Source organism: Cimex lectularius, unplaced genomic scaffold (genome assembly GCF_000648675.2).
Source record: "Cimex lectularius strain Harlan isolate CLEC.00 unplaced genomic scaffold, Clec_2.1 scaffold11, whole genome shotgun sequence".
In the NCBI taxonomy this organism is placed as follows: Eukaryota; Metazoa; Arthropoda; class Insecta; order Hemiptera; family Cimicidae; genus Cimex; species Cimex lectularius.
In genome coordinates this window covers 1,592,129-1,614,239 of record NW_019392673.1, presented here as the reverse complement: position 1 = coordinate 1,614,239, position 22,111 = coordinate 1,592,129, and the positions used below count along the sequence as shown (strand labels likewise).

At 35.2% G+C, this 22,111-nt stretch overlaps 1 protein-coding gene across 1 annotated transcript in view; it reads left to right on the top strand.

Annotated features, from left to right (window-relative positions):
- The first annotated feature begins 2,291 nt into the window (after positions 1-2,291).
- The window catches only part of LOC106668369 (tiggy-winkle hedgehog protein), a 56,220-nt gene continuing 36,400 nt past the window's right edge, over positions 2,292-22,111 (top strand). The window contains exon 1 of the mRNA XM_014397052.2: positions 2,292-2,796. Coding sequence (XP_014252538.1) covers positions 2,506-2,796 — 291 coding nt within the window. The 5' untranslated portion in view covers positions 2,292-2,505. The remainder of the gene's footprint in view (positions 2,797-22,111) is intronic.

Sequence of the window (22,111 nt, the reverse complement as noted above, 5' to 3'; positions counted from 1 at the left end):
ATGATCCGGATTTCGAGCTTTTAGCTCATCATCAGGTTGAAGGACTTCTACAACACGTCTCTCGACATGAATTGGAAAAGTGAACCAAAAGTGCATTTGCAAAAATGAGTTATAATAAATATTATAATAATCCGGAAAATAATTAGGCGGATATGCAATATTACAGTCTCTTGTGAAAGGTTAGAAGAAACGCTAATTAATAAATAAAACTATTAATTAGAATACATCTATATTTAGACTGATTTACTGATATTAACGCCCATACGTTGTAATTTATGCAAAATTAACTTCAAATCATGCTTCTGCTCACTTTGATCCTTTTTGAAAACAACACGCAGATTTAGCGTATAAAATGTTACATATAATTCACTAGTTTTCGTGGTCCGCTTGACTAGTTAATATCTTTCAATTAATTAAGGTTTTTAGTTGAGATAGAAAAATCAGTCATTTTTAAAAAGATAGTTCCTACTCACAGTAAGTTGTTTTGCAATGATCCGGATTTCGAGCTTTTAGCTCATCATCAGGTTGAATGAGTTCTACAGCCTGATGATGAACTAAAAGCTCGAAAGCCGGTCGTGCAAAACAACTTACTCTGACAAGGAACTATCTTTTTAAAAAGGATTGACCAGCACTGCTCTCACTGCAGCATTCATCATTTTTATAAAGTGTTCGTATTCTGCTGCTATTTATGACCGCGTGGTATTAATTATTTTTTTAAATTAAATTTATTTATTAAAACTGGTCTTATTAGACCAACCATTAATTTTACAATAATATTATAGAATAAATAAATGTTTACGTTCTTATAAACCCATTGGTACAATAAGATTTACATTTAATTATTCATTATTCATTTTTAACTACACAAGTTCATTTTTGTTCTTTTTAATCTTCTGACCATGTTTCGGTTATGTAAGAGTTTGGTNCGATTGTGAGCGACGGAACATGATCCACCTTTTTGTTTGTAAAGATTAGATGGACTGATTTATGCTGATTTAGCTTGATTTTCCATTTTTTTGTCCATTCGTTTATCTTTTTACATGCATTTTGGTAGAATGGGTGATAGTCGGTCTTAGTGATATCACCGCTGTGTCATCTGCAAACGTTGCAATTTTTACTCTATTTTCGGAAAACCACTGGTGTATAACAAATAAAGCAGTGGACCTAATACGCTACCTTGCGGCACTCCTGCATTTTTGTTTTTAATTTTGAATATTCATCTTCTTGTTTGACTCTAAACAGTCTGTCAGTTAGGTAGGAACTGATATTATCGACATATTGGTAGCATACCTCCTAGTTTCTTGATGAGTCCTTCATGCCAGACCTTGTCAAAAGCTTGTGAGACATCAAGGAAGATTTATGAAAATGGGAGAAACATTTTACAGAAATGTAAAAAATATAGACCCCAATGCCATGCTCGAATTATTATCAGTGATTGAAGTTTCTAGAGATTTATGTTCAATGCATCATAAGCTACAGAATGATTTATGTAGCATTATGATTTATGTAATTAACTGTGTTAAAACTCGATTCATCGTGATAATGATTCTGTATTATTAGATTTAATCAACTAATTTTAGAATTTAAGAAAATAGTCGGTTAATTTTTGTAAACAAGGAAATACGATGTTTTGTGTCATAAAGACGAGAAAAGTGAAGTGACTACAATTATCAAGATTAACCCTATCTCAACGGTCAATCAAATATCAAATAAGGAAAACAAATCGCCGAATTTTTTTTTAATGACGCGCTAAATAAGTTTGGAAGATAAAACGGTTATGACTTTATTTTAAGCCTTGCCAGTTAAGTCATAAAAGTTATTAATCGATGATTTCGAGAAATTTAATTTAATCAATGATGTTTGCAGATGTTATTATTGAAATATCTTACGCCGTATTTAATTTTTTTTTTATTGATTACGTTTTTTCAATAAAGGGATCGAGCTTGGAGATAACCTCCTGTGTACAAACATATAGGAATGAAATTATAATGTTTTGTGCAGGGGTCATGATACTTTTTTCAAAACCAACCATTGCAAGTTTATATTTTATTTGGTGCAATAAAAATTGATGACTGCGTTCAGTAGAATGCGAAGAGGAGTAATGGCAGGATTTTCCTGAGTCCTTGGAGGAGTAATGTAATTAATAAACAAAGAGCGATGAGGCGAAGCCGAATTTCGGAAAACGAAGTTGAAGAAAGGGTTCACCTGTGAAGTTATTGGTAGAGGGAGGAAAGGAGGGTTGGTGGGGAATTTCCTGGAGGGGGCGGGTAGAGGGAGGCATGGCGACCCGTTCCTCTCAGTCTTCATAAGGAGCGTAGTTAAGAGGGTAGTGCTTCGACTAGGGAAGGTCAAAAATTTCGGTGTAATTGTACAGACACATCGTCTTCTCACCCTCGAAAGACCCCGCAAAAAAGAGGCGCAGTGTTCACCGACAGATCCGGTCCGAAAGTGTGTGAAAACTCGGCCTATTTCGGGTTCCGTGAGTAGTAGGATGAGGCGGCGGCTATGATCCTCACGTGTCCGCAACTTCACCTCCTGCTTGTTTTCGTCTGTTTGGCGAGCGGCTGCGGCCCTGGACGCGGCTCGGGCCGGAGGCGGCCCGGTGCGAAATTGGTGCCCCTCGTCTTTAAGCAGCACGTGCCTAACGTATCGGAGAACACCCTCGGGGCGAGCGGCCTCAGGGAGAAAAGGATTACGAGGAAAGACCCGGCCTTCAAAGATCTGGTGCCAAACTACAATGTCGACATCATCTTCAAAGACGAGGAAGGAACAGGGGCAGACCGGCTCATGACACAAGTAAGTACTAAGTACTCTCTTTATCACTCCTCGTGAGTCTTCACCAGCGCTAGAGTCCTTTTTCTCCATCCCTGCCCAGGCCCCAATGCGTACTATTCTCTTAAACTTCAGAATACTTCTAATTATGATTAAATGCCTAATTTTCTATTTCTAATAAGATTTAAAAGTCTTATCTTTTTGAATATTTCCTTATCACTTTATATACCAATTCTGATCATCGTGATGGATCGCGTCGTTCGCAAAACTTCCAAACTTTCTCAAATATTAATATCCCGTGAGCAATAAATGAAACTTTTAAGTACAAAAAAGCACTAAACTTTCGTTAAATAAAAAATATAGTTTGATGGGTGACGGTGCGGCGGGCTCACACAGCATACAAAAATGACAACCCCTTACAATTATAATCTTTCAAGTTCAAAAAAGTCATTAAAAAAGTCGTAATGGCTGTAATTAATACTGTTAATAATAATTTACATTATTTTTTCTCCGTCTTTTTAATGTTTTTATCTTGCTCACTAAATACAATCGTCTTAAAATGTTTCATTTGTTTTATGAAACTTTTTTTAATTTTTATTATATTGAGTCAGCTGTCATGATATATAAAAAATTGTAAGAAGTCAAATGCGGACCCTAGACGTTTGTAGAAATAACTTTTCTTTTGAAATGAAATTATAAACGATTATTCAGAAAAAGTGAGATGCGGTCTGGTGTGATGTAGGTTTCAGAAGAACGTTTTCGATCTTTATTGAGATCATCTTCAGGGCCTGGGATTTACAAACATTGTTTAAATTTAACAAAAACATGTAGGATGTGGAAAAAAGTGAATTTATACAATGCAAAAAAAATATATTTTTTTTAAATATTCGATCAAAGTATTTTTACTCACTAATCACCACACATTTAAATTATAAAAGTTTTTCAAAATTTCATTTCATCCGTTTGTACCGCAAGGGCGTTGTTGAAATTGATCAAATGGACGTACATTGGGTTAGTATTCAATTTACAAACAATAAAAAAAATCACATTTTTTGATCGAAACTTTAACTCCATTTAAAAACGCGTTACAAATTATTTTTCTAACGTAAATTCGCCGGGTTGTTTGATCTTCAACATGGTACAATGATTAAAAAGTTAATCATTACAAAAAAAAAGAGTATGTACGTATATAAATCTTTCTTTTTAATTTAATGATTAAACGTATATTTTAATTAATTATAATTTTTCTCTAAGGTCTTGATTGAGATGAAAAAGCTACTGTTAATAGCGGGATTTGATCATACAACTTTCGGCTATATATTTGCACAATTGGCTATATAACAGGCTATTAACAAATAGTAATTAGACAAGTAGTTAAGTTAGCTCAAAGCGCTAAGAATCAAATTCTGATTACACAATATTTGAAAATAAGGCAAAAAGAGAGAAAATTCGAGAGATTGTAGGCTGAGATGGAGGGATGGTGTCTCAGTGGATCGAAGTCACGTTAGCCCAAGTGCTTTGAGCAACGTTGTATTATCGCGGGTTCGAATCCCGCGAGTCACATTGGCTTTTTCATCTCCACCAAGACCTTAAAAGTAGGTTTGGTTCAGCAAATATCATTTTTACCTCCTTTTTTTAAATTAGCACGAGGGCACATTTACGCTTGATTGTCGAAAATGATTCATATCATAAGTAAATACTGTACGAATTAGAATTATATATTAAAATAAAATATGTTTATTTTAATTTTTTCGTTATTTTTTTAAAAATTCTATTTGCCCATGGGTGTTCATTGCTCCTGGAAGCTGGATTCATTGAATTCCAAGTTGAAGCTCAGCGAAATCGGAATTAAAGGACGGGCTATAAACGCTGATTGTAAAGTGACACTTCTACAGCCCGTCTAAAACGCTTCCCGCTATCATTTTACAGCGCGGTTGAGTGGTGGCAATCTAATTTTTTTTTTCAAATTCTCAGTCCACCTGTCAAATTGGAACGTAACAAGACCGGGGGTAGATAGCCGTCTTCGAACCCTAGCCGGTTTTTCCTTTTTAATGTTGTTACTTCAAAGGCTGCATAAAAGATTTTTAAAAGGGTTATTTGACGGTCACGTATTTACATTTCGTCACGATTTGTTTCGTAATAATGTAATAGGGCCAAAAGGTCACGTGCTTGGTACTGCGTTGAACGTCTTTACTCCATTTTTGGATATAACCTGGATATTGACTTAATTGTTTGCCCTAATTTACATAAATAACTATATTAAAGCGTTAAAAAATAGGATAACTGAAATCTAGGTAAATAGTGTGATTAGGCCGAAAGAAATGGAACCCCCCCCATTTCAATTCCAAATGTTCCAAAAAAAATAGCAATTGCGGATACGTCTTGCGAATGTTAAAACCCGATTCGCCGAGGTTGTTAACAACTTTATGAATTATTTAGAAGGCGCCAAAAAGGAGTTAAAAGGTTTACAGGGCATGGACCGACACTTACTGCTCGTACGCGTCCCGTTGCTTGTAAATCCTAGGCATTGTTTACGTCCCGCAGACGTTTTTCCAGTTCAGAAACCCGGCGGCAATTACACGGGATGAAATATGGAAGTGGAAAGGTCCAGGGTTCAGGAAAAATAAAATTAAAATAAAACAAACGGGCGAAAACTGTAACACTGTTCAAATTCGAGCACAAAATAAAAAAAAAGCAATATATGAGCTTATTCTATATTTAAATACTACAGATCTGATACAAATAAATATAAACATATCTCGAAGTAGTTAAACATATAAATTAACCTACAAAATAAAAAGGCAAATATTCCCGGAAAAAAGAATACTTTTATACAAGGAATCTAATGATTCCGATGTTCAGATTTTGTACCATCACTCATAATAATTAAATAGCTTGTGACCATCGCAAAGTGTGTTTAATTATTTATTAAATAAGGATAAATGTGTGGTGATCAGTGACGTTAGTCGATGATTATTCGGAAATCGTGAGATTTTGGTGTGATGTAGGTTTCAGAAAAACATTTTCTTTATCGTGCCAACGTTTCGATCTTTATTGAGATCATCTTCAGGGCCTGGGATTTACAAACATTGTTTAAATTTAGCAAACCTACATGTTTGTTAAATGTATTTGTAAATCCCAGGCCCTGAAGATGATCTCATCATGATGAAATAAAGATCGAAACGTTGGCACGATAAAGAAAATGTTTTTCTGAAACCTACATCACACCAGACCGCATCTCACGATTTCCAAATAATAAGGATAAAAATGGTCTGCCTGTACTCGGTTTTGATCTGTTGTCAAATTACGGCAAATTATTATCTAACCGTCTAAACATTAATGTATTCATTAATCACTTTGATGATGGGCAATATTGGGAGGAATTCACTAGTTTTCGCGGTCCGCTTGACCAATTAATATCTTTCAATTAATTAAGGTTTTTAGTTGAGATAAAAAAGTCAGTGTCACGAGCGGGATTCGACCCCACGCCCTTCGACTTCGATGAAATCACGATAGCTCAAGTGGTAGAGTAGCGGCGTATNTATCATTCAATTAATTAAGGTTTTTAGTTGAGATAAAAAAGTCAGTGTCACGAGCGGGATTCGAACCCACGACCTTCGGCTAGATACGCCGCTACTCTACTACTTGAGCTATCGATCTTCGATCCACTCGGATGCCAACATCCCACCCCAACCCCTCCTTTTGCTTATCGAAAGCTCAAGACCTCCGACCTTTTGGCAAAAAGGAGGAAAAATTCAAAAGGTGGGGTTGAGATGGGAAGTTAGTGTCCGAGTGGATCGAAATCACGATAGCTCAAGTGGTAGAGTAGCGGCGTATCAAGCCGAAGGTCGTGGGTTCGAATCCCGCTCCTGACACTGACTTTTTTATCTCAACTTAAAACCTTTATTAACTTAAAGATAATAATTGGTCCAGCGGACGAAAACTAGTGAATATATATTTAATCTTAAACGACGTATATATGTGATAAATTTTCAAAACTAAACTTCTTAAAGATGAAACACTTAATAGATATGTTTGCACGTATGATTTTCAAAGTTGTAAAAACTAAAAAAATCTAAGCATTACGAAAAATTACAATTCTCATCCTATGTACACTATTAATACTAGATAAAAACCATATCTGCATTTTGCGGTCATAAGTGACCGTATTTATTATCTTAATTAATTGTACTTTTAATCGAAGGTCTTAGGTGATATGAACTAGATATAAAAGTCAACACTTGCAAATTACAAGGCATTAAACTATGCATTTTAATACCCTTTTTTCTGAAAAGGCGCTAGATTTTATTCACTAACCCGCAAATAATGAAGAAAAATTCAAGTGTAAATAATTTTATGTCAAAATTAAGAAAAAATTGATAAAGAAGTAATTTTAGATGTATAAACGTATATTGCTTACACTAAAATAGATGATACAATTTTGTTAATATTTGGTTACATATGATTGTTATATTATATTAAGTTTCTCCATTGTTTACATATATTATATTGTAAACGTATTATTTTATTTTATTATTTTTTATGTTAAATTCAGTTTATTCGTTAAAACTAAAATAATATGTAGAACTTTATAAAGTAGATAAGTTTATTTGATTGTACATATGTAATTCACGTGCAATTAGATGTAAGAGTGGTCCTTCAGATCATATATTGCGTGTTAAAAAAATAAATCGTTAAATCATTCATTCATTTTCTAAGATAACAGAAGAATCTAAAAAATTAATTAAAACTGTGAGTAAAAATGTAAACAATATCGAAATTATTTTAGAATGGTGATTAGTGACCGTTAGTTGATGATTATTCAGAAATCGTGACATGCGGTGTGATGTAGGTTTCAGAAAAAGTTTTTTTATCGTGCCACGTTTCGTTCTTTATTGAGATCATCTCCTGGGATTTACAAACATTGTTTAAATATAACAAATACACGTAGGATGTGGAAAAAAGTGAATTTATACAGTGCAAAGCAAACACTTTGAGCCCTGAAGATGATCTCAATAAAGATCGAAACGTTGGAACGATAAAGAAAATGTTTTTCTGAAACCTACATCACACCAGACCGCATCTCACGATTTCCGAATAATCATCGACATTATTACTCAAATAGCTCCATGCTAACTTTTCTAATATGGTCAGATATAGCGCAATTTGAATATATTTTCTTTTGATCGTTCCACAATGGGCTCCCAGAAGGCTTTCACCGTTTTGAAGGAAAAAGTCAAAAGGTTAACATCGGCATATACATAATATAACGATGCAAATACAATATCGACAGAAGTGGGATTCGATCGGGCATCGCATCCGAGGTGAAATGTCTTTTCACCTAATACGTTTTCGGCTTTTAGAAGACACTGTTCGACACTTGAAAGAAAGCTTTTTTTTTATTTTTTTTTATTTCTTCTTTGTGTGCGCTCGGTGCTTATCTTATCCCGGGTTTATGTTAACTAGTCGTTTGATTAATGCCGACGGCGGCGGGATGAACCACTCCGTAGGAAATACTACCGCTTTTTATAATAATTGAATGAATTGAAATCTCGGACAAATAACTAACTGTGCGGTCCGCCTGTTCACGCTCTTACACCATGAAACATGTCTAAACTTGTAACTAAACGGAAATAACAGTTCGAGAACAGGTTTTGGTGATTTTTTTACATTTCCCTCCTAGTTCATATTGCAAAAAAGGCTGTTTTATGTACAAACCAAAAAATAACATAATAAATAATTACGCTAAAATAATTTGAACTGTTACCAAAACCAGGTTATTACAAAAGTCTTGGATTGTACTCAAATCGCTACAGCTTTAATCAGATTTCTAATTATACCCAGTGTTAGTAAATATTTATTCTTTGGTATTATGTTCATTCAGAGTGGACTATCAGTATGAAAGTATTTTTAAAAATGTGTGGTGTTTAGTGATCGTTAGTTAATGATTATTTGGAGATCGTGAGATGCGTTCTGGTGTGACGTAGGTTTTAGACAAACATTTTCTTTATAGTGCCAACGTTTCAAGCTTTATTCAGATCATCTTCAGGGCTGAATAAAGATCGAAACGTTGGCACGATAAAGAAAATGTTCTTCTGAAACCTACATCATACCACACCGCATCTCACGATCTCCAAACAATCTAAAATTCAAATTTTCAGCAAAAATATTGGTGTTTAGTCTGACTTTAAGGAATTTTCCAAACAACTAAATCATCTTCAGGGCCTGGGATTTATAAACAAACAAATACATGTAAGATGGAATCTAAAATTTTCTATCATTGTATAAATTTACTTTTTTTTAATATAAAATTTTCTAGCATTGTGTAAATTTCTTTTTTTTATCTAAAATTTTCTAGCATTGTATAAACTTATTTTTTTCACCTCCTACATGTATTTGTAAAATTTAAACAATGTTTATAAATCCCAGGCCCTGAAGATGATCTCAATAAAGATCGAAACGTTGGCACGATAAAGAAAATGTTTTTCTAATACCTACGTCACACCAGACCGCATCTCACGATCTCAAATTAATCGTATTTTTAAAAATTGAATGAGAGGACAAGAAATGTTGGTGATTTGAACTTGATTTGCCGGTATTTTCTGAACTCAATTCAGTTTTACTCGATAGAATAAAAAGCAGGAAAATAGTAAACAGTCAAAATGCACGTAAGACAAATTAACAATAAATAAAATAACATTGGAACGTAAATATGAGTCAGTCCTGACCTCGCTTTTTCAGTCTACGAATTTTGGACTAATTTGCCCTCTTTAGGCTCAAACCTTCAGGAATAAAAGTGTTTGAAGTTTTCATCCTTAAAACATACTCATCGTCGTTTATCATCAATGAAATTTAATTTTGAATTTATTAATTCGTAGATGTAGAAACATTAAGTAATATTAAAAAAACAAAAACTCTACATCCTACTAACTAAAGGCCTTTCGCTTACACTTTTTTACTGAAAAAACTCTGGAAACTACTAAAACTACCAAAGTGTGGTTGAATGCAATATCTATTTACAACATAATTTGTTCAACCAGCACTGGACCTATCTATACTCCCCGGTTTTTTTAACATTATTCAAAAGCGTTTCGTCTACACGCCGTCATCAGTAAGGAATTGACGCGTTGTACAGGTAAGACCTTTCATATCGATTGAGTTTTTCCATTTCCCCTTTCGCCTTTTTTGAATCCATTGTGTGAAGGAGGATTTTGGGTTTGTTATCCTCAGAATAAGTTGATTTCCTTATAAACAGTTATGCTCACCCTCCTCTAGCCAGGGTGTCTACTTTTTCCTTACCCAAAATTCCCTTGTGTCAAGATATCATCAAATTTTTAGATTTTGTGTTTGGATATATAACAAAAATTCCAAATTTAAAAAAGTTGACATGATTACGAGAAAGTAAATCATTGTATTCACTTGTTTTCGTGGTCCGCTTAACCAATTAATATTTTTCAATTAATTAAGGTTGACTGTCCTGACTTCGATCCAAGGAGGGAAAATTCAAAAGGAGGGGTTGGGGTGCGAGGTTGGCATCCGAGTGGATCGAAGATCGATAGCTCAAGTGGTAGAGCAGCGGCGTATCTAGCCGAAGGTCGTGGGTTCGAATCCCGCTCGTGACACTGACTTTTTTATCTCAACTAAAAACCTTAATAATTGGTAAATCATAGTTATCATGATTCATATACTCAATCTTGAGAATTTTCGCTTTTAGGAAATGTATACACATTTCCTATAAATAAAAATCCGATAAAAAAAGACATTATAAAAAGTAAGCAATTTTTTAAAAAATAAATTGCTCATTTTTTTATCTCAACTAAAAACCTTAATTAATTGGTAAATCATTGTTATCATGATTCATAGACTCAATCTTGAGAATATTTCGCTTTTAGGAAATTTATACACACTTCCTATAAATAAAAATCCGATAAAAAAAAGACATCATAAAAAGTAAGCAATTTTTTAAAAAATAAATGGCTCACTTTTTCATCTCAACTAAAAACCTTAATTAGTTGCAAATCATTGTTATCATGATTCATAGACTCAATCTTGAGAATATTTCGCTTTTAGGAATTTACACACATTTCCTATAAATAAAAATCCGAAAAAAAACAACAACATAAAAGTAAGCATTTTAAAAAAAAATAAATTTGTTAAGTGAATTATCGAATAAAGAGATTTATGAGGATAAATGATTTGATCATAATTAAGCGACTACTGTTTATAAAAGAACCGTTCATCAAAGTCGTGGATATATTAGTCTTTAACACAAAGTTCTGTTCACTTCTTTTTTTGTAATTATATTAGGTTATAATAAATGTGATCTTTCAGTTAAATCTATGAGTCCATGGTAGGAATATCTTGGAGCCATCCTTACCTCCTGCACCCTAATTAAAAATTTACGACCGTTTTTGAGAGTAACGCCCAAACTTTCCGAGTAGCTTGGGCCGTAGCTTTCTTACGGTTATGGACAAATGTAACAGTAAACACGGTGAAACAGTCCTTTAAAAAAACGCCCTAGGGCATTTTTACGTCGTCCTGTTTAAGTCAGTTTTTATCCGGGAAGGGACCAGATCGATTAGTCTCAGATATGGGATGTAAATCAGGCTGACAAGTGTCGCCCCTCGATCTTTACGGTAGCCGGCCAGGTAGGAATCCCACCGCTTCAGCGTGGATGGGCTTTTATTGCCCTCTTTTCTTTCCATTCGGTGGCCAAGCTAGAGTGTCGCAGTCAGTAAATCCTTCAACAGTTTGTTTTGACATCTTGGAAACTCATTTGATAATTCAACTTTCACTTTTTTGACTTGTCTCCCCCCCATGACCACTTCGTGGTGAATAAAAACGAAACGCGAAGGGTCAAATCGAAAGTCGTAAACACATGAGATTTTCAAAAAGTCCCAATTCAATAACTTCAATTGTCAAGTAAATCGCTCTGGTCAAAGCTAGTCGTAATTCACTGTGGTTGTACCACTTATCTCGCTGTTATTCACACGAATCTGGGGATTTTACTTATTCTTAAAAGCAAGGGTAATACTAGATACAAACATTGACTGTAAATCACGTATAATTATTGTTTCTTTCCTGTAATTAAGGCAAAACTACATTTTTTCTTACGCTAGTATCTTTAGTAAAGTGGATTCGCAGTGATAACGTCGTAAAGTGGTGATAAGGTAATAAGGGCGTGACGTCTAGGATGTAACGTCAGGTCCGTGACGTTATTCCGTTGGTTTAAAAGACAAAATATTTAATTGAATTTGCCGTGATATATTACGGGTTATCCCTAGCCTTCATGATGCTCTACAAGAGGTGCACTTTAATGCTCAACGCAATATGCTTTTGCAGGTTAAACTCCAGCCTCTTTTGCACCAGCGTCATAATTGTAACACTTTCACTGCAGGATCGGACCTCTCTATACGTTCACAAATGAAGATGAGGTGATGTATCGACCTGCTTGCTGAACAACTTGAACAAAAGGATCTTCAGTGAGGTCACAACAGAAACGACAGTTCTTTAAGTTTTTGCCGAGCTTTCGACGATTACATCGTCATCATCAGGGCCTATTTATTTTAGGAAAATGTCGCAGTTAGAACATGTCATATCATTAAAAAAAAAAAAAATTGTTTATCTTACTTCAACTCGATGAGTGTTAAAATATATCTGGAGAGCAAGAAACTGCATTTATAATAAGATTAATTAAAATTAGGTGAAGCTCAGTATCTAAACAATGAACAGTATGGAGTTAATTAAAACAAAATATTATAAAACTATTTAAAATCACAACGTGGTCCTATAGGTTACCTCGGTTACACATAACTATAAGTACACGTCTCTTTTTCTTAAAATAAATAATAAAATTACTTTTTTTCCTCAGGTAGATTAGAATATCCCATTTAAGATTAGTTAAGCTTTTTAAATTGGACCATATATAGATAACTCAAAAATAAACCGAGGTAGGACTAACTCAAAAATAGGACCACGTTGTGATTTTAAATAGTTTTATATTATATTCACTAGTTTTCATGACCATTTAATATCATTCCATTAATTTAGGTTTTTAGTTGAGATAAAAAAGTCAGTGTCACGAGCGGGGTTCGAACCCATGACCTTCGGCCTGATACGCCGCTACTCTACAGCTTGATCCTTGACTTCGTGAAGTCACGATAGCTCAAGTGGTAGAGTAACGGCGTATCAAGCCGAAGGTCATGGGTTCGAATCCCGCTCGTGACACTGACTTTTTTATCTCAACTCAAAACCTTAATTAATTGAGTTTTATATTATATTGTTTTAATAAACTCCAAACTGCTCATTGTTTAGATACTGAGCTTCACCTAATTTTAATTAATCTTATTATAAATGCAGTTTCTTGCTCTCCAGATATATTTTAACACTCATCGAGTTGAAGTAAGATAAACAATTTTTTTTATATATATTTTTTTAATGATATGACATGTTCTAACTGCGACATTTTCCTAAAATAAATAGGCCCTGATGATGGCGATATAATCGTCGAAAGTTCGGCAAAAACTTAAAGAATTGTCGTTCCTGTTGTGACCTCACTGAAGATCCTTTTGTTCAAGTTATTCACAAATGATCTTAAGTTTTCAATTTCAAAACGCATTTTTGAATGCAATTGTGTACCGTTGATGCTGTCAAAATATTTTTTCTTCATTAGTCTTCGGTGACCTTTGCCGATAGGCAATTTCTGTCTTTTCCATTTGCAGTTGATTATTTGTTTTTTGCATAATCCGAGCACCATGATTTCTAATATTTAAGAACTGATTAGTCATTGGAAACTGATAACAATTATGTAAATAAAAAATATAAATAATGATAAATATTTATCGAATGATTCATTGACAACGATCTAGAAATGAAAACTGAAAGCACCGTTTAATTTTATTTTTCATTACTTTTGCGTCTTTGTTTGGCTTGCTTTTGTCCTTGAGGTTTTTGGAAATGGCTAAAAAAAATTTTGATGCTAGTAAAATAAAGGGCCATTTGGCTTCCTCCTTTTTAAATAAACGATCATAATCAGACCTTAAAGTGTGAGGGCTTTATAAAAAAAACCAAAGTTAGCCGGTGACAAACTGTTATGTTTAATTAAATCCTTATCTGGACAAGGGATATGAAAGCGTGTGTGAGATTTCGTGTTCGACAACTCGGCCCAAAGCGAAAACACACAAGGACAAGGGCGCATCCGAATGGAGAGCGAGATGGTCAGAAAGAGAGAGTGATAGCCTAAACGAGTTCTCATTAGTGTCCAATATCCAACATTGATTATCTTCCAATTAGTGTCCAGTTAAATTCTGTCCCCGCTGGTGGTTCGCTCTTTTTGGTGTGCCCGGTCTTTTTTTTGTTCTTCCAGCGGCTCTTTCACTCCTTTCTTCTTCCTTTTGCTGTCTGTACCGATTCCTTTCAAAACGATTCTCGAATTAGGTGGAGGTTTTATTTTATCTGTTCGAGAGATTGGAGTTTTTTGGATTCCTTTCAAAACGTTTTGTTCCGTATGCTTTCGCTTAGTTTTTGGACAAGAATTCCTGAGCGGATTTTTTGTTCCCTAATCAGGAAAATAATTAGGCGGATATGCAATATTACAGTCTCTTGTGAAAGGTTAGAAGAAACGCTAATTAATAAATAAAACTATTAATTAGAATATATCTATATTTAGACTGATTTACTGATATTAAGTTCCATACGTTGTAATTTATGCAAAATTATCTTCAAATCATGCTTCTGCTCACTTTGTTACTTTTTGAAAACAACACGCAGATTTAGCCTATAAAATATTACATATAATTCACTAGTTTTCGTGATTAATTGAAGTTTTTAGTTGAGATAAAAAAATCAGTCATTTTTAAAAAGATAGTTCCTACTCACAGTAAGTTGTTTTGCAACGACCTGATTTCGAGCCCTTTAGCTCATCATCAGGTTGAAGTACTTCTCAGAACTCAAACGTTTTTGAGATGCAAACAAACGAATTTTTAAAAACTTTGTTTCATAGTAAACAAATATTTTAACCAACCTCGTTTTTTCTCTACGTCAAAACTGCAAATTTGCAGGTAGGCATGGTATGAAATTTTATAAATATTGAAAGACATAATTTTTGCAAAAACCAAAACCATAGAGTTATTTATTCTTGAAGGCTCAAAAAGTTTTAAGATTTTTTTTTTATTTCTAATAAATTTGAACCCAAAGGTTGTGTGGTGCAAAGAAATGAATTTTTATCAACATTGTTAAACAGTTATCACCATTATTTTAATTTTTGATAAACAAAATTGAAGGCATAGAGTTATTTATTCTTGAAAGATCACTAATTGTTAGCAAAACTTTTTTATTTGCTCAAAAATTTGTATCCAAAGATTTTTCTGGGTGCAACCAACGAATTTTTATCAGCTTTGTTTCTAAAATTTTTATTTTTTATACCTTTTGCAATTCGTGTCGAGAGATGTCCTTCAAACTGATGATGAGCTAAAGGGCTCGAAATCCGGATCGCTGCAAAACAAGTTACTGTGAGTAGGAACTATCTTTTTAAAATGGATTGAACACCACCACACTCACTCCATCATTTATCATTTCTATAAAAAAATCAATGTCACGAGCGGGATTCGAACCCACGATCTTCGGCTAGATACGCCGCTGCTCTACCACTTGAGCTATCGTGACCTCGATCCACTCGGACATAAACTCCCCATCTCAACCCCACCTTTTGAATTTTCCCTCCTTTTCGCCATTTTTCATGGTTGAGATGGGAAGTTAGTGTCCGAGTCGATCGAGGTCACGATAGCTCAAGTGGTAGAGCAGCGGCGTATCTAGCCGAAGATCGTGGGTTCGAATCCCCCTCGTGACACTGACTTTTTTATCTCAACTAAAAACCTTAATTAATTAAAAAAATTACATATAATAGATAATATGTTTGTCTCAGGTCGTAAATTGCGCAGGATTACTGTATACTTCTTAAAAATTAATAATCAACATTTTTCAATCAAAGTTGAATGAAACGATGTGTATTGATCTGGATCATTTTCCATCCGGATTTTCTTCCTTTCTCTATTCCCGTTTTGATGATTTTACTCCCTTCACGGTGAATGACTTTGCGAATGCTTAGAATCAATTCGATGCAGACTCAATGAGTTTATCAATTGAGCTATTAAAGTTAACGACAAGTGTTGATAATTGGGCGTCGTCAATTATAACTGATTTATCTCGATACTATAAAAAGTACAGGAATTAAAATAAAAATCTAACCGACTTTTTTTTCTTGTAGTTTTTGACTTTATTGCGTAAAATTAGAAAATTATTGGAGCTTTTTATTCGTTTTAGCAAGTTTGATGATTTAAAGTTTATGAATTTGGTTTTTTTTGTCCGACAGGGTCAAGTGGTAGTATTTCGAGGTCTTTTAGTCTCGTATTTCGATCTGGGTTATAGGACACGACCGTTTGCGGTTTGGTTGCTTGCTCGGGTTGCTGCCGAGGGGCAATGCTTAATTCCGAGGGGCGGACCCGATCCAGTGTCGAGTATTGTTATGTCTGGATCGTCGCATTACTCATTGCCACCTCGTTAGATTGTTTTGACTCTGGCGGATCTTTAAAGCCTTTATAACCCGACCGTTTCGTTACATACCCGTTTTTATTCGCGCGAAACGTTAAAAAAAAGTAGCCGAATAACAAGGCAATAAAGACAACGTATAAACAATCTATTTGGAAAGACTGCTATCATGGTAAACCGCTGTTTTTAGGAAATATTAAAAAATTATTTTTTTAAATTGTTTATACCGTCCAAAATTATCGTTTATTTTATCATGTTATCATCTTATTTTATCAGAAAATAATTGACCCCTGGGCTAAAATCTATGACTTTATCGTTAGAGAATAAATGGATGAGATTAAAGAGAATGTGAGACATACTTAGAAAGGGTGTGAGAGAATGAGAGATTTTTAGAAAACGACTGAGAAAACAATGAAATGAATATCGATGAAGAGAGGGACAGAAAGTGAACGAGGGAATGAGAGATTTTTTTCCACCTTTGTACCTCATAAATTCCCAAGACATACTGACGTTTTCTTTCTTTCTATCACTTTCTTTTGAGAGAGGGTGTGAGTGAGTGAATGAGTGAGAGGATGAATGAATGGATATCGTTGTATTTAAAAATTTTGCAAATTTAAATCTCGTACGGGCTCACATACAATTAGGGCGAAAGGAAAGTGTTTCCTCTCTCGCTCCGTGTGTGTGTGTGTGTGTGTGTGTGTGTGTGTGTGAGAGAGAGAGAGAGAGAGAGAGAGAGAGAGAGAGAGAGAGAGAGAGAGAGAGCGTGAATGAGACTGACCGAGACAGAAAGAGAGAGTGAGAAACGAGAGAGAGAATGAGAGAAATCTATTATATAGTTAATGTCAAATATTCAAGTTAGATGGAGAGAATGGTTTTAAAAAGGGGAAAAACGAATGTGTGAGATGGATAAAGTGAATTAGAATGAGCGACGGATTTAAACGTTGTCTCAAATTGGGTGAACGAGCGATTTTATGAGAATTAATGATAAACATAATGCGTAATATTTAGTGACCGTTATGGAATGATTGTTTAGAGATCGTGAGATGCGGTCTGGTGTGATCTAGGTACAGATCTTTGTACTACTTCTTTATCATGCCACGTTTCGATCTTTATTGAGATCATCTTCAGGGCCTGAGATTTAAAAACATTGTTTAAATTATACAAATACATGTAGGATGTGAAAAAATGAATTTATACAATGCTATAAATTTTCACATCCTACATGTCTTTGTATAATTTAAACAATGTTTATAAATCCCAGGCCCTGAAGATGATCTCAATAAAGATCGAAACGTTGGCACGATAAATAAAATGTTTCTCTAAACCTACCTCACACCAGTCGGCATCTCACGATCTCTAAGTAATCATTACATAGTAGTCAGTAAATATTACACATGTTTATCATTAATTCTCCTAAAATCAGAGGGATAGAAGTGGTGAGAGTGAGAGATGAGAGAAAAAGGGGGAGTGTGCAGAGATTTTGTGTAATATGCTCTGCTAATGGTAAGTATTTACACTCACTGGTTTTCGTGGTCCGCTTGACCAATTAATATCTTTCAATTAATTAAGATTTTAAGTTGAGATAAAAAGTCAGTCTCACTAGCGGGATTCGAACCCACGACCTTCAGCTAGATACGCCGCTACTCTCAAGAGGTAGAGTAACGGCGTATCTAGCCGAAGGTCGTGGGTTCGAATCCCGCTCGTGACACTGACTTTTTTATCTCAACTAAAAACCTTAATTAATTGAAAGTATTTACACTGTTAATTTTGTAAAAGTACACTTTTTCAAATCTCAAACTTTACATTCAATATTTTCCTTTGGTTTCAAAGAAGTAGGAATAATTGTTCAGTTCCAATGCAAAAACCTTCTTGGGGATTGTGAACTATTTTCTATACCTACACTCACTTTGCTTGTATTGCGTTTTGCATTTTCATAAAGCGCCCTACTAAAATGGCTTATGCCACAGGTACCAAGGGATTTAAAACGGTTCTTTCTACGTACTCCAATAAAACTGATTCGCAGTACCTTCTTAATCTCCAGGTAATGGAAGGTGTTCCCCTATCCTAATGCATTTCGTTTCTATCTTGGATGTAGGGGTCTGCACTATGAAAGTCGTTACAAAAATAGAACTGCAAACGCATTACAAAAATGCGAAAATATTTCGATTTGTTCTTATTTATTTCAGGTTTAAAATTTTACAGAAAAATATCAAATGGATTTTCTTTTGTACAATTTCTTCTTAAGGTCTCACTGTTTTTTTTTTCTATTTTTAGCCTTTGTTTTTGTTTACTCAGGCCCTTGTTTATATGGTGCACAGATCCACTATTGAAAGTGTCTAAATTGCGAATGCTTTCGACAGTTTAAACCAGCGAAAATATGCAGGCACAAATGATCCACGACCAAGCTAATGATATTTTCTTTATGTATCACGTATATTAAAGCGATTTAAAGCTTCTGTGCATGCGGGAGCTGATCGTGGTTAATGGTGTCCTAATGCTCCTAGGCAGACGATAGCTAGACGCGAGAGTCTCCCACCACCGGTTGTACATTACTCAGAGAGCCGACTGCCAATTAGCATACATACCTCCATACATGCCGCCCACTCGGAGCAGGCCATAACCGTAAATCCTCCTATTCAATCGCATAAATTATAACGAGCCGGGCGTGCCGGCCGGAGGGAGTAGCGGCTGGAAAGAAGGCCGAAAATCAGCCTTCGTACGGATGCAGTGTTGGTGAGACGTTTTAACATTACCAACTCAACAATACTGCACAACATGAAATACGTCCTGCGTGTTTTACCATTAAAAAAGCCTGAGGTTGTTATTCGAACCACATCAAAATTTAACCTTTCAGCTAGGATCAGTGGTGTCACTCATAACCTCAAAGGTTAACCGCCTTACCCAATCTAATTGATGAATACAGTAAAATACAACAAAAATTTTTCACGATAGAAACATATGACAAGTAAAACCCGAAAGATTTCAAAGGATAAAAACACGCCAATCCAAGTAAAACCGAGTAAAGCTTAGCAAATGTAAATTGTAATTCTCTTCGGTTTGTTCTGCTGTTTATTTAAGAGAATGTTTTAAAAGTAAATATATTGAATTATTGCGTGAGTACTGCTGGAAAATGTCGTGAGGACATATTTGACCATTAGTGGTGTGACATGACGTTGCTCCATGTCTTGATGGGTAAAGCTGCAATGCTAGATAGACGAAAATAGAATTTTTTTAGTGCAAAGTAGTAATACTCGGCTGTCTAGTTTTTACGATGAAATGGGATGATGATAACCCGTGGGAAAAACTTTTGCATTCAACTATTTGCAGACCAAGTAAAGCGTATCAGATTTTAATTTTGCCAAATGCAACTACAAAATGAAGTAATTTTTGGTTTGCATTGTCCCACTGCTTATTCAGGAGGACTTTGTTTATAAATTTATTAGGTTTCGTGGTCCGCTTGACTAAATAAATTCTTTTTCAATTAATTGAGGTTTTGGTTGAGATAAAAACCTGAAAAATGGCGAAAAGGAGGGAAAATTCAAAAGGTGGGGTTGAGATGTGAAGTGAGTGTCCAAGTGGATCGAAGTCCGGATAGCTCAAGTGGTTAGAGCAGCGGCGTATTTAGCCTAACGTCGAGGGTTCGAATCCCGCTCGTGACACTTTTTTATCTCAACCAAAACCTTAATTAATTGAAAAAGAATCTGTTTATAAAGTCAATTCCATACTGAAATGTGCAACATTTTAATGCAAATCGGAAACACACGGAAATATAGCGGAAAGGATGAATTTAGGTGATGACATCCTGTGGATAGTTCATCTAGATTCATTTTGTTTTACAACCTTTAGTTTTGTTTCAATGTTTATTCAAGGGGAATGTATAATGAACTTCAAACTTAATAAATTAATTGAGTAAGCCGTTCGGTTCGTCGTAGGTCACTAAACTTAGGCAATTGAATGTAACGCTAAGTTAGTGTGAATATGCATTGTTGCTGTTAATTCAGAAATATTGCAGAAGTAGGCGATGAAGATGATAAGATCTGGATTTGTTTTTTGATTGAATTGAAAGTCGTGACATATTTGACAATCACAAGATGTTGAGACATTTGACTGTTTTATGTCATGCGATGTCATGCACGACTTGGTTATTGGTTCAAAAGAAGATGTTCTCAATAAAGATCGAAACGTTGGCACGATAAAGAAAATGTTTTTCTAAAACCTACATCACCCCAGACCGCATCACGATTTCTGAATAATCATCGACAAACGGTCACTAATCACCACCATTGGTTCAAAAGTTCTAGATGTCTATAACAATTGATAGAATAACAGTTATGGAATATTGATGAGGGATGAGATGGCTTCCTGTGCGGGATGATAAACCTATTGTTCGATAGTTACCTGATAGTTATCTGGTCTTTCTATCCTCGCTGTTTTTGTTGGTTCATGGAGAAACAACTACACAATCACGCAATACATTAAATTGTAGAATAGGAAAGCAACACTTAATGATTAGTGGAAAAATCTACCAAATAAGTCGGATTGAGTGATCACAGTAGATTCAGTAAAACCTTTAGATTAACGTCGTGTTTGGTGAATGCACGACGTCATGCTCCACTCGATGGCAGATCGCCGAAGCAAGAAACCATCGCAGGCTTCTGGAGGCAGCTCGGGCAAAATGGCCCCTCCCCACCAGATATTCGTATATCCCTGCGGACGGAGATGAGTCTGGAAGAGAGGTCACAGGTTCTTCACCTTTCTTGAGCCGGAGGACGTGTTGAGCTGGACGTGGTGGGGCCTAATTGCATCTCTCTCTTTTTATACGAGCCTCTTTCTCGCTGGCACCCTCTGTTGTTCTTCCTCGCCGCTTTGTAGTGGGGGCGTCCTTCCATGGCGCTGCCGTTTTCGGATCTGAACCCGCAGCTCCTAGCTGAACAGTATCGGGTAATCTACAACGAAATATAAGAGCAAATTTCGTCCTTTATCTTATCGCTGCCTATTATGGGAGGATCAGCGTCCTCCATGCTCGACTACCCTTATGGGTTTTATCTTTAAATAAACTTTTATACTGGCACTTCGTTGTCCACACAGTTTTGGGGTATTAAAAAGTTAAAATTGTTGTATTGTATTACCAAATCTGAAGAAATACGGAAATCTAAGCACACAATTAAAAGGGGTGTAAAAGGAAACATTTTAATAGAACGATTTACATAACCATGAGCGGGAAAGAAAAGACATTTATCTCATGTTCTCTGTTCAAGCCTGCAAAAACTCGCAACTGAATAGGCAGGAACAAATCCTATTTGGACCGATTAATCATAGTATGTTAGGCTTATTCCAAACTCAAGCAAATTCAGTCCAGGAGAACGCAAATATTTTTAAAATCAAAACATGCTGACGGGCAGAATTGTATTTTGCCAATGGTCGCAAGAGATTGTACAAAAAATATTAAACATGCTTCATATGTTTAAAAAAAACACACTTGAATTTCATAGCCGATTAAGCTCAATATCGAGCTGATTAGAAGATATCGCGAGAAAGTGATTAATGCCGGATTATCGCCGATTGAGAGTCATTCAGGTCAGGGAAACGATTTTGTTTCGCTTTTTCCTTAACGCGATAAGATCTGATGACAAATTTATTTTACATTAACGCTTACTTGATTGATTCACTTTGAACAGACGTTTTAATCTCTATTTACCCGTTTGTTTTTTTGTTTTTCCACCTAGCCGGCCGGGTGTATTCATCTTATGTAATTACCTGCCGCCTCCCTTTTGTAATTGGGCTTTTTAATAAC